Source organism: Juglans microcarpa x Juglans regia, chromosome 7S, assembly GCF_004785595.1.
Source record: "Juglans microcarpa x Juglans regia isolate MS1-56 chromosome 7S, Jm3101_v1.0, whole genome shotgun sequence".
Taxonomy (NCBI): domain Eukaryota; kingdom Viridiplantae; phylum Streptophyta; class Magnoliopsida; order Fagales; family Juglandaceae; genus Juglans; species Juglans microcarpa x Juglans regia.
In genome coordinates this window covers 18875037-18889427 of record NC_054607.1, presented here as the reverse complement: position 1 = coordinate 18889427, position 14391 = coordinate 18875037, and the positions used below count along the sequence as shown (strand labels likewise).

At 29.5% G+C, this 14391-nt stretch overlaps 1 protein-coding gene across 1 annotated transcript; it reads left to right on the top strand.

The window, feature by feature from the left end:
• The first annotated feature begins 200 nt into the window (after window positions 1-200).
• Window positions 201-2876, top strand: LOC121240237 (heat stress transcription factor B-4b-like). The gene is made up of 2 exons (XM_041137633.1): window positions 201-1151; window positions 2076-2876. The coding sequence occupies exons 1-2, from the start codon at window positions 900-902 to the stop codon at window positions 2685-2687; spliced, it is 864 nt and encodes a 287-aa protein (XP_040993567.1). The 5' UTR covers window positions 201-899; the 3' UTR covers window positions 2688-2876.
• The last annotated feature ends 11515 nt before the right edge of the window (window positions 2877-14391 follow it).

The window sequence follows — 14391 nt, the reverse complement described above, 5'->3', positions numbered from 1 at the left end:
CTCTTTGGGCGACCGAATCAAATCAAACAGAAAATCGAGGGGTTGTTCTATAATCTTAGATTCTAAACATGCATCCATCCACCCACCCACCTCTACAGTGAAATGCAGCCAAGGGTGTGTGAGTGTGACTGTGGGGCCTATATATGGGCCACCAAATCCAGCGACAGATTTTGGTTTTCTAGTCCTAGAAGAAATAATTATCCGGACACTCTTTTTCCAGAAGTAAATATCGGTGCATACTTTCCCATCTCAAAAACCTGAAAGATGAGAGTATGGAAAGCTATGTCAGATGCTTTGAAACAATCAATCATAGCACACCCTTATGTAGTGCAGATCTCAATCGTAGTATTGCAAATCCTTTGTGATCTTGCATTAAAAACCACCTTTTAGCATTCATTTCCTTGATTTATGCGAGGAACATGAGCCCGGACGGACCAATATTTTGGGTCCATTTTCACCACTTGCTTGCCTTTAATTATGTGTTGTATTGGTTATAAAGTAGTGTTTTATTGGGGCACCCCGTTCCCTCTTTCTGTATGTATATTTTCAGTTTAAGAGTAATCATCTTCATAAAGAAAATGAAAGTAACAATCAATAGCTAATTAATAGGTGATTGGTTCTTCTCAGAAATAAAAATAATAGCTCAGTCTGTAGTATACTGACATGGTCACCTGCTTTTCAAAGGTAGAGAACCTGTGAGAGAGAATGAGAGCACAAAGAGCAGCTTTTATTTTAGTGATATGCTCATGTATGTTTTTGTTTCATTATGTCAGTAAACTCTAGAGAGAGACAGAGAGAGAGAGAGAGAGAGAGAGAGATTTAAACATCTTGGGGGATTGGAGTGAAAGAAGAGAGTGAAAACAGAGGTGGTGAGAAGAGCATCAGTTCATTCTTTGGAAATGGCTGTCACAATGGATCAGAGCAGTGAAGAGATGGTGTTCTCAGTAGAGTCTCAGAAGTCAGTGCCAGCACCATTCCTGATAAAGACATACCAGCTGGTGGATGACACTCGCACTGATCACATTGTGTCTTGGGGTGAAGATGAAACCACTTTTGTTGTGTGGAGGCCTCCTGAGTTTGCTAGAGATCTCCTCCCTAACTACTTCAAGCACAACAATTTCTCCAGTTTTGTTCGCCAACTTAATACCTATGTGAGAATCCCAACCCCATCCTCTCTCTCTCTCTCTCTCTAAAAAGCACGCACGCACACGTACACACACTCAAAATCATGAATACAGGACCCTGTTGTTCATCTGGTTTGTCTTTACTGTTATAAGCTAAGCATGGTTTGAAATAGTTTCTAGGGAGTTTAGAGCAAATTAATGAGCTAGCTGCTAGTTCAAAGGTATCTTTGCCACCAGGCTTTTCAAGGATGTTTTGTTTCCAAATTCTGGGAATTCTATGATGAAAACTAGTCTGTCAATGTGTGTTCTAATGATATTAAGCTGAGAGATTTAGACAGCTGGATGTTACTTTTTTCCTTTTTCAGGTTCACATGTTATGAGAGCCCTCAAACCAACACTTACGCACTACACAACTTATTGATTAAAGTGCTTTTTCACTAGATCTTACTCCTTAGAAACAAAGTCTCATACCAATTTCGTTTACTGTTTGGTTTATCTATATAATTGTAAGAACAAAACCCTTGCAATGTCTCTGGCTATTGATATGTAGTGTATATCAGCAGAGCATTCACAATATACTAATATAATTATACATACATACACTAAAAGACATGACTAGTGAAGATTCCTTACAGTTCTTTTTTATTCAAATATTTCTACAATTTGAAAAAAAAAATATAAACACAGCATGTGGACTCTACTGTATTTAATGTTATGGGGGTTCACAAACTGTGTTGTCCCTCTTAATTGTAAGAAGTAGTAGGCTCATAAAATTGTAGAGCATCTTGATATCCAAAGTGGAGATCTAAATCCGCTAATCACACCACAACATAAAACAGAATCTCTTCTCATTAAACATTCATCACTGTAGTTCAATGAGTCTCCATATACTTCCAATACAAATCTTGAAAGACTCTTTTCTCTGATTCTTCCTAATGGTTATGACTGCAGGGCTTCAAAAAGATAGCTACAGATCGATGGGAATTTGCAAACGAGTACTTTAGAAAAGGTGCGAAGCACTTATTATCAGAGATCCACAGGAGAAAAAACCCTCAGCTCCATCACCAACACTACTACCATGACCATCAAGCACGCCAATTTTTCCAACCTACAGGTGATCAGATTGGTAATTGGTTTGAATCTGATCCATTGCCATCTCCAAAACCGAATACCGATATCCTCACAGCTCTTACCGAAGATAATCAAAGACTAAGGAAAAAAAACTTCATGCTCTTATCTGAACTTGCCCACATGAAGAATCTCTACAATGACATCATCTACTTCATTCAAAACCATGTAAAACCAGTACCCTATGATAAAAAAAGCAGTGATTCTTCTGTTCCAATGCTCATAGATTTGGATTCTTCATGTCGGGTTCAGAGTTTTGTGGGCGTTCAAGGTTCTAAAAATGGCAGCATGGGTAAGTCTTTGGTGACTAATTCAACAGAGGAAACAGATCATAGCACTGCTGCTGTCAAGCTCTTTGGGGTCCCTCTCAGTGGCAAGAAGAGATTGTATTCAGAAAAGGCTGATCATCAATCAGAAGTGGAGTTTGGGGTCTGAGATGTTTAATTAGCTTCTAATTTTTGTAGGCTCCCATCATTTCTGAAAAAAAGGTTATGTACAGTTTAAGAATTGAATTTTAGTTCAGGTTAAGAGCAGAAGGTCCACAAGTTTGGGGTTTCCATTTTTTTCCCCAAGACAAAAAAAAGATGAACTTTGACATATTTAAACCTTAGTAATATGCTAATCCATCTTACATTTTTTTTCTTATCCTACAGGTTGGCTCAACCAAGAATTTACATATTTAACTGATTATAAAACCTTCATCTAACCCAGATTTTTTTTAGTATAAACCAGAAAATTCTATTCATAAATCAGAGACTACAATCTTTCTAATTAGAAACAATATCACTTATATCACTCGGACACTACTTCATCCAAATGAGCTCTGAGTCAAGAGCCAGACCCTTTTTTGCCAATCCATGAGAAGGCTCATTAGCTTTTCTTCGCACGTGTTGAATTGACCAGTCCAGATGACATAGCTCCAGCTTGATTTCCTCTACAATTTGACCATAGGTGGTCCATGATTCTTCATTTCTTTGGACAGCTTCCACAACCTTTAGGGAGTCCCCCACTCTAGTACCACATTCTAGCTTCCTATGATCTTGCAGAAATTAACAGTCTTCCAAAGGGCCACAACTTCAGCAACGGTCTTCCAAAGGGCCACACATTGCAGCTAAAACTTCACTTGCTGAATCTCTTATTATTTCTCCAACCTCCCATCTTCCTGTTCTCTATTTGGAGTGCTGCATCCAAATTCAGTTTCACCTTGTTCATTAATGGCTTTTCATCTTGTAGTAGAAGCTGGTCTACTTGTGAAAAGAACAATACGGTACAAACCAAACCAAAACTTTCATTCCACACATCAGTACTTTTCTTTATATAAATGACTCTAATATTGTTTTTGCAATGTTAAAAGCAGAGTTGGGCATATATATAGTCAGTCAATAACCAACATTTGCTGGTGAAAAACTGATCATTAGGAGCTCAGCATTACCAGTGGAAAAAAAGTAACAACATTTTCATCACTTTTCAGCAAGATGCTTTGGGGAAAAAAAGATTTTGAGAGGGTAAAAAAATTAAAAAAAGAACAGAGAAATCTAGAGGATTCCAGCTGAGAGGAATGGATATTGGGCAATCATGACATGCATTGAGTTTGACGTTTTCATCATGTGGAATCTATATATGTTCACTTTTCGGTTTGATTCTGAAAAGAAGAAAAGATGCAACAGAAAAAGAGATCAAAGAGTAGCCAAAGGGCTTGGAGGGGGGGTAAAGCGATCAATGAAAGGAATAAAAAGCAAAAAATTGGCAAAGATTGCTTTGGGATTGTAATTTGGTGCACTTTTTCTTTCCTTTTCTTTTTTTCTTTTTTTCGTGCCTCGATCGAGATTCTACCCAAGTTCGTGTAAGTTTTATAGTGCTCTAGTTTCAGTACCCAAAAAAAGTAGTAAAAAATAAAAAATACAACAAAATCCTTGGGACCGTTTGATTATACAGATGAGATGAGATGAAAGTTAAATAAAATATTATTAAAATATAATTTTTTAATATAATTTTTATTTTAAAATTTAAAAATATTAAATTATTTATTATATTTTATATAAAAATTTAAAAAAATTATAATAATTAGATGACATGACATAACATGACTTGATTTATATAATCAAACGAGGTCTTGTCTCATAAGACCTCCTTGAATATTGAAGGCACCATCTAACTCAATGGACCACCTCATTCAATTCCACAAAGAAGCATTTCCTTTTACAAACTCTCCCAAAGCCTCACTTAAATGACCCTTGCAAAATCGCTCTACCCTCTCATGCTCACAATAATAATAATGAAAAAAGATGCAAAAAGCCTCCTATTGTTACCACTTGGATATAATAAGGCTCATTTGGATATGCAGTTGGTCTCGTATCGCTTCATCTCATTTCAATATACAAATACTTTTTAATTTTTCTTTTATACTTTTTTATCTAATCATTATAATTTTTTCAAATTTCTATATAAAATATAAAAAAAAAAAATCAACTTTTTTAAATCCCAAAACAAAAATTATATTAAAAAAATTTATATTTTAACAATATTTTAATTTTATAATATTTTTATTCAAGTTTTTTTCTATCATTTCTTAAAACTAAATAAAAATCTTAATACAAATTATTTCACTACTATTCATAAAATTTTCATATTATCTCATTTACAATTGAAACGACGCCTAAGACAATGCAAAGAATTGAAGTACAAAAAACTTTCCCAAGAAAGTTTTAAGTGACAAGTTGAATCTTACCATACATCTCACATAATTCAAAGATCAAGTTTAATGAACAAAGATCCAGAGTTCGAAACTTTTCTCATACAAGAGTCACCTTAGATCCTAGCATGATCCAAAATTGCCTGGTGCATTTGGGATGCAAGGAATGCACACGTTCTAGAGAGATTGAAAAAAAAAAAAAAAATTGTTAGGTCTACACAAAAATTTTGCAATCGAGGTTTAGATAGTCTCACAAAATTAGGTTTACAAAAATTTGAACACCAACCCAATGAAAACTCATATCTTGAGATCCAGAATGGAAAATGATTTATACACAATATATTTCATAACAATATGTTAAATTAGAAATAATTTTATAAAAATAACATTATTTGATAAAAATATCCTTATCTTTTACAACATTATTGTGAAATGTGTTGTGAAAATTTGTTGTGTGTATCAATACTAATCCGGAATGGAAAATAATTTACACACAATATTTTTTACAACACTTTATACAATTATATTTTAAATGAGAGATATTTTTGTAAAAGTAATATCATTTTACAAAAATATTCTTATTTTATAATATTGTTATATAATATATTGTGTAATGTATTGCGTGTATATCATTACTCATCCGAAATTTCCGGATCATTAGTGTAGCAAGGTGGGATTCCTAGTACCTCTAACCTGTCTCGTAATATTCCTGTCGAATTTCTAAAAATATGCAAGGCAAATTTTCTACAAATATCTAAACAAAATATTTTGTTCGAAGGAGAGGGTCCTACAGTCCATCAAAAACAAGAAGACAAGGCATCTTTAAGGATCAACCCAGCCTTGTCTACTCTATACCCACCAAGCCCACTATACTGGACCACTGCCTTTCAATTTGTTTTCCCTACTATTTTTGGGACTCGCCCATATCAATTTCTTTTTTAAAATCAAATCATGCATCATATTCTCAATCATTTTAAAAATATCCGTGCGTGAGACTCACGTGCCACCCCTTAAGTTTCAAGCACCGCTGAGTTACTCTTTGACCCGTCGCGGGTCTTAACTATCTAGCTATGTTTATGCTTTTCCGAACCATAGATACAAAGAAAGGAAGTGTGGAAATTAGCTTTAACAACATTGAAATAGACTACAATAAATACATCAATTGGACTATAAAATCACTTCTATAGTGTCCCCTCCCTGACCTGGTCAAGGAACATAGGCCCGTGTCTAATTTATTGAACCCATTACCTATTTATTTATTTTGTATTGTTGCACTGCACTTTCTACAGCCAGATTTTGTTGGAGCCCTCTACTCCTTCCTCTTATATTCCTATTTGAAATATTGTTTAGGAAAAAAAAAAATTATCCATATAGTAATTATCTGTTGAATTATCACTTGTGTGTGGTTGTTGAAAACTGTTGGAAGTTTTTACAAAAATGATTAAGCCCTTAAAATCTTTGAGTTGAGAGGATCAAGGACGATTAGTATCCATGTGATAATCTTATATTTAGAGAAATGATATTTATAGTCTAAGTGTCAAATTTCACGTACTTCTTTTAAAAAAATGAGTAAATATAAAATTCATATAAAAAATTAATTTTTAAATAATAAATTTACTTTTTTTAAAAAAAATATAAAATTTACACATTTTATAATTATATTTAGCATCGTACTTATATTATTATTTTTCTCAGAGTCTAATCAAGCAAAAGAATATTAGAATAGGGGTCCATGAAGCAATAGCTAGACAAGACATCTTGGACTGAATATTTTATGTTAAGTTTAATATCCAAACATTCAATTATCAAATTATTAAATTTATCTTAACTCAAAACTTTTATACACATGAGCCTTATAATATTTTTCGACTCAAAACCTCATTTTACGCGAGATCCACAACCTTTTCAATTTTTCATAAATATATATAAACTTATCTTAACATCCAAACACATCTAAACTCATTTTAAATATATTCTATAAAACTCACTATTAGTAAAAAAGAACTTAACACATCTCAATTCAACTAAGAATTACGTTTGGGTAGTGAGAATACCTGAAAAGTATTGATAATGTTTGTGAATAGTAGTGAAAAAGTAATGAAAAAGTAATAATAGAATAATGAATAGTAAGTAAAAAGTAATGAATAGTAAAAAAATAGGTAAAAAGTAATAATAAAATAAAGAATAATAATGAGAGTACTTGAAGTATTCTTGGTACCCAAACGTAGTCAAGACTCCAATATATTTGCTACAAATGATACAATAATTACTATTTCACAAAAATATAATTAAAAAATTACCTTTTTTTCTCCTTATGTCAAATGTACAGTCAGCCACGGCAACTAAAAGACAAATAAAAAAATTAATATTTTAATATAAAATTGTTGGTAAAAATAAGAATTTGCTTTATCATTTTTAATATTCAATATGGGAGAGAGGGAGAGAGTGAGAATAGGTTTTAAAGCTTAACCAATATGGATGGATAGGACCTTGAAAGATTGAAGGATTCTTCGCTTGTTTGTAATAGATTCACAGAAGAAGATTGATGTGCACGAAAACACTTGTATCATTCAACATACACGAGCAAACTTACGAAACTTGTGGACTTTACTACTATTTTTTAAGGAGTAATGATACATATACAACGATCTTTATAACACTTTTCATAATACATGATATAAAATGAAGATATTTTTATAAAGTGGTATTACTTTTATTTGGTATTTTATAATAATATTCCTCATTTTAAAACATAAAATATATTATAAAAATATTGTGTATTTATCATTTTTCTTTTTTAAGATAGCAGATGTCAATGTCATGGCCTATTACTATGTGAAAATGGACAATAAATTTACTAAAAGAAAATGTATTAAGCTCTTTTATTATATGGAAACGATTTTAGAGATTTTAGGTACGTAAATTCTGTGTAATTTTTTTTTAAAAAAAAATAGATAAATTTACGATCCACATTAAAAAACTCCACTTTTTAATAATAGGTCTCATTATTTTTCAAAATGAACAAGTAGAGGCTTGTACACTTTATAACTGTATCTAACATTATTCTTTATTATATAGGTGTAGGTGCAAAAGTTGTGTATTGGTTAGATCCTTACCATTTTTGCCATTATTATTGTATAAAATTTTTGAAGACTTTGGGCTACAACTTATATTATATATAAATCAACATATATGTAGAGGCACACTGTGGAGCGGCTGACTTCAAAGTTTAAATGGAGGAGATGCTTTTAAACTTTAGTGGGAATTTCAAACTAAACCTAAAAATATGCCTAAATACCCTATTGCCTCATTCCTTATCAGGATGCATAAAATCCTTGTAAAGCATTTTCCCTGTCAGTCCAAAACTATTTGCTCCACAGTCCAATGCAACAGCCTCAACAAATCAAAGGAAAAAACCATTTCTCCTAATGGAAAATGCTAAGTGTCCCCGTAGTGGGTCTAGATAATGGATTCCGATATTTTATTTATTTATTTAGTGATTAAGGAAGTGTTTTTTTAAAAATATTATAATTTTTTTTAAAACAAATGTTTAAGATGATTAAAAAAATACACTTGTCGGGAGAATTCTTCTGTGGCTACCACCCTTCTCCTAATTACCATATGCCACCATGAGATACCATTTAGTGACTAGTGAGGACCAAAAACTGTTGGGGAACCAATAACCAACTTTAGCCTCACTCTTCTCTCCATTTCTCAATTAAAATGATTATTATTATCTTATAAGAAATCATGACACGATTTTCTTTATTCACTCCAACTATTTATAGTTCTTCATTTTAGTTTTTGTTATTTTAGTCATACATATTAATATGACACATTTTAAATAACTATCATTAAAGTGATTGACGTATGAAGCCACTTGAAATGTACTGTATAAATAACTGCAACTGTAGAGCACTCCTAATAGATTTTTCATCTCATATTTTAAAATACAAAATCAAAATTCACTTTTTCTATTTTACATATTGATTTTTACGATATACCATACATCAGCTTATCTATTTTTTCTTCATATCATTTAAATATTATACTTTTTAATATTTTTTTATTCATTTCAAATATTTTCTCTAACTATCAATGATATCTTCAAATCTTTTAATATTTACAATATTTCTCTATATACAATGTCAAATAATCATGTTCTATTTTAAATTAATCCAAGTTTATAAGCTAAACCAAAATATAAATTAATTCAAAAAATAAAAAGAAGATATTATATAATGAAAAGAAGAGATTAATTCAACTTTAGATTTTGTCTTTGGCACCCAACAAAGAAGTGTGGGAATGAGAGAGATGATCTGAAATGAAAATAAAAGACTTTTGAAGAAATGGAGAAAATCAAACAGTAGGAGAGAGAAACTAATTTAAAATGTTTACATTGATAAATAGTTTCCTCTACATCTAACATGTTATTGTAGCATAATGTAAAATGAAAGATGAAATACAAGATCTATTAGAATGCACTTTTAAGAAAATTTCTTTATATTTAAAAAAAAAAAGAGTATTATAAAGTATACATTGGGAGTGCTCTAATGACAATTAAAAAAGAAAAATAGCATTACACTCATTTTATTTAGAATTTTAAATTGCAGAGGACAATTTGAACAGGTTGATAACTTGAGAGACAGGTAGTGACATATGATTACAAAGAACAGGGAGCAGTGCTACTCCGCCATCCAAGTAACATCGTTCGGTGTTATCGCTAGTTGTAAAAGTAATTTTTTTTTATTCACATTTTTTAATATATTTAAATATTTTTTAAAAATAAAAAAATATATCAATACACTTAAAATCACTTCTATCATTATTTAAAAAATAAAATTATCAAGCGGTACATTTAGAACGGCATAGTAGATTTTTCTTACAGAGAAATAATTAGTTGTTTTTAAAAAAGATGCATAGCACGTGGCAATCTCATCGTAAATTATAAAAATTTGAAATCAAGGGAGTGATTTGCAAACGAATAAAAACTCAAAATCTGATTTTATAATTAACCCCCCTTTATTTTTATTTTTATTTTTATTTTTTGCAATGTTTCGGTCCACGTGGCATCATGTTGTGTGAATAGCTGTATTCCAGCTGAGCCATTGGCTGAAAGGAGGTGGTCTGTTATATATGCTTTTATAAATCCCCCCACCCAAATCATTTCAACAATGTTCCTTTAGAGCATCATAAAAAAATATGCCAAAAATCATATCTTCCATGACTTTGTATTTGTAAACTCCATTCATTCATTCCTTCCTTACTTATTATTTATTGTGCTGAAATGTTAAGCAATCGTTTGTTTTTACAAATGAGATGAAATGAATTGAGATTAAAGTTAAAAGTTGAATAAAATATTTTTAAAATATATATTTTTAATATTATTTTTATTTTAAAATTTTAAAATGTTGAATTGATTAGAGCAGTCCGTTCCCATAAGAACAAAAATGTTTTTTTTTTATTTTTTCATTCATTTTTTATATTCTTAAACATTTATTTTTTAAAAAAATCACAAAATCATTAAAAAACACTTCTTTAATTACGAAGTTAAAAAAAATAAAAATTGTTAGGACCCAACATTCAGTGACTCTAGCATTTTTGAATTGTTTATTTTATTTTATATAAAAATTTAAAAAAATTATAATAATTAGATGAGTTGAAAAAAATTATAAAAATAAAGACTATTATTCATAGGTAGGGCAGGGTTTGTTCACATTGCTCTACTTTGTAAGCCACGTAATCCACTCTAACTGACCAATAGAAGGACACTTTTGAAAAAGGAAAAGTCTTATTGCATGCGAACATACCAAACCACGCATCAATATTAAATGTAAAGTGTTCGTTTAATGAAATAATATAAATTAAAAATAAAAATAATTTTTGTGAGATAAAAAATTTTATACTTCTATTGAAAATTCTTTTTATTTTTATTTTTTTATAATAAAAAAATTATATAAAATTTGATATGTTAAATTTTTTTTATCCCCTTAAGATATATTATTTTTCGAGTCAACATCCTGAATAGGGGAAAAGGCGACAATTCTTTTAGGCAATGAAAGGACAAGGGACGAAGAAGTAAATGGAAAATAATAGAGAAGTGGAAGAAAACAAGGAACCCACTTCCACTGCCAGTTTTCTGATTTAAATGAATGAGATTTGGGGACAGTTTAGACAATTAAGCAACATGTTATTGATAGAGTAGTCGTAATCAATCCTTAATCCATTCTCTGCTGTATTGATGTTGAAATCATGTGATACCCCCTTTCATTACATGTGTCTCAATAATTGCAAGTGCTTCGAGAATTATTGGTCGGTTTTGTAGTTGGAAGATGTGATATTTTGTCTTATTATATAGTGTCCTATTATTTAATACATGACATAATATGATTGGATGAAAATACAACTAATCTATATTTAAAAAATATTTAATAATTAATATAAAAAAATACTTTAATCATAAAGATATTATATAAAAATAAATTTATAAATTGATATAATTTGATGTAGTCTATCAAATTATTAATTTATTTTTATTATAAAGTAAATCTAAATGATCCTATAAAATTTAGTCAATTTATGAATTTATTTTATGTAATCTCTTTATACATGTAACAATTCTCTTAATATAATGTGATAGGATGAAAATACCACAAATCTGTATTTAAAAAATATATAATAACTAACTCAAGTTTGTCTAAGAAATCTTAGGGTCGAATTTTTTTTTTTTTAGAAAGAATAAAAATGACATTAGAGGATTATTATTATTATTATTATTATTATTTTATAATTTTTTTATGTGACTTCAAATAATTTATTAAAAAATAAATAATAAATATTTTTTTTTTATAAGAAACAAAAACTCATTCATATAAAATGAAACATGGATTGATAATTCAAGTACATTGTTGCATCTAATAAAACTCGAGATATAAGGAAATCAAGGCATTATCACTACTATTGAATTGTACCTTACTAGCCTAGCGTGACTGGCCAGCAAGTGAACAGCCTTATTACCTTGTTTTCCAACATGGAGTACCTCGTATGCTTGAAATCTTCGTAGCAAATGCTATATTTCCATAACCAAGCAACCCATAATAGTGAGATTTTGTTCTCTAGAAATCACAGCTTTAATAATAGATAAAGAGTCACGTTCTAGAATTAAATCATGTATACCAAGATGAAGAACCATATGTAACCTTCTAAGCGTAACAAGAGCTTCAATCTCATCCACTTCAAACTCACCCACTTCTCTCATGCTCAATGCCATCAACACTTCACCATTATCATCCCGTCAAATAACCCCGATTCCAATAGATGCAAACTGTTTGATTACTAAATTCATCTCAACTTATTTAAATTCATCATTATAATTTTTTCAAATTTTAATACAAAATATAATAAACAATTCAATTTTTTTAAAATTTTAAAATAATAATAATATTAAAAAATAATATTTTAATAATATTTTTTCATCCCAACTCAACTCAACTCAGCTCAACATCCAAACGCAACATAAATAGAGCCCATCAAAATTCAATTTAACCTTATAATAAATAATTTTTTGATCGTAAAATATTGCATCATAATATAATAAAATATAGTAATTAAAAAAAAATCTAAAAGGAAAACTTGTAGCATGATTGTAAATTTTGTCGGCAACTTACACTTGAAAAAAAATCTTGAGATGAATGATGGCATTGACAGAGATAGTTTGGTTTGTGACATATTGTACCAAGAAAATAAAAATCTTCAATAATAATTCACTCTTTTTTTTTTCTTGATATTATTTTTTAAAGAATAATCTTTCTCTCTGATCTCTATCCCTCTTTGTTGTCACTTATCACGTGTTTTTGTTGCTTTCACGGTAAGTTGGCACTTGATAGGAGCTGCCAAAGTCCTATCCTTTTCAGCATAAGAGCTAAGCATGTTGCCTTTGATGTCAAGAGACTGTCAATTCAATATTAAAGTTTGGTTTATTTTCACAATTTATTTAATTTTATTTCATCTAATTATTACAATCTTTTTAAATTTTTATATAAAATAAAATAAATAATTTAACTATTTCAAATTTTAAAACATAAATAATATTAAAAAAATATATTCTAACAATATTTTATTTAATTTTTATCTCATCTCATCTCATCTGTAAAAATAAATGATACTTAATCTTTTCGCCAAATGGTATCTCCTCCTCTTGATGTATGATGAAAAATGATAGAGCTTCTAGTGTAACCCAACTTTAAAACAATTGGGGTTCCATAATTTTTTTTTTCATTTTAATTCAAAATAAAGATCAAGAGTTCGACCCGGACTGATGCAAAAAATAATAAAATAATGTGACATGTAGGACATTTTTGTTAAAGTGAAGTAGTAGTATTTGTTTCAATAGTTGACATTGATAATTTATCTATTTTTTTTTTAAAATGATTATGCGACGGTTGCATAATTTATAGTTGTAAATATTTTTTTTTAAACTACTTTCAACAGCAAGATATTACCCATTTAAAACCAAAATCATTTAAATTTGATTAAAAAATTTCAACCATGACAGTTTTTTTTTAGAGCATGTTCATGTGAAAGCAATCTAATGTTAAGATTATATTCCTCCAACAAGATTAGATTACAAGACAAAGAAAGATTCAACTAGAATTGAAAAAAAAAAAAAACAAAAAACAAATATGTAGTTGGCTTCATGTCTGAGGGAATGATTTGGGCCTGAGTAACTGAACCATTTTATTATTTAGTTTGAAAATTAAAATTCAACCCTTTAATAATTCCTTGACCAAAGCATCAATATATCTTATTTTAGCCTAATTAGTTGTATGGTTTTTTACATATAAATGTTTTATGGTTGTCTAGAAATTAAGAAAACCACAAAGCTTCTAAGTCTTGCATGGCAATTTAAATCAAGAAGAGAGGTCCCCTTTTTAATTTTTTTATGCATTCATGCATAGACTAATAACATGGCTGGTTCGAAAATAGATCTTATCTTCAAATTTTCATCTCATCTCATTCTCAAATATAATTTAAATATAAATATTTTCAAACTAATCATCATAACTTTTTCAAATTAACCATTACAACTTTCCCAAAATCTAAAAAAAAAAAAAACAATTCAACTTTTTCAAATTCTAAGACAAAAATAATATTATAAAATTATATTCTAACAATATTTTAATTTTAAAATATTTTTTATTCAATTGTTTTTCTCTCCTTTTTTAAAATCTAAAAAATCTTCAACTCAAATTATCTCACTATTGTTCACAAAATATCTTACTATTATTCATAAAATTTTCATCTTATCTCATTCCCCAAACGAGCCCACCTGTCACTAGTGCTATAAAGAAAATTGAATAAAAGTTATTTTAAGTGAGAGATATAGATAAATATAATGGACTCCATAGTATTAATTAATCATTTAATACGAATGAAAAAATTTATTCG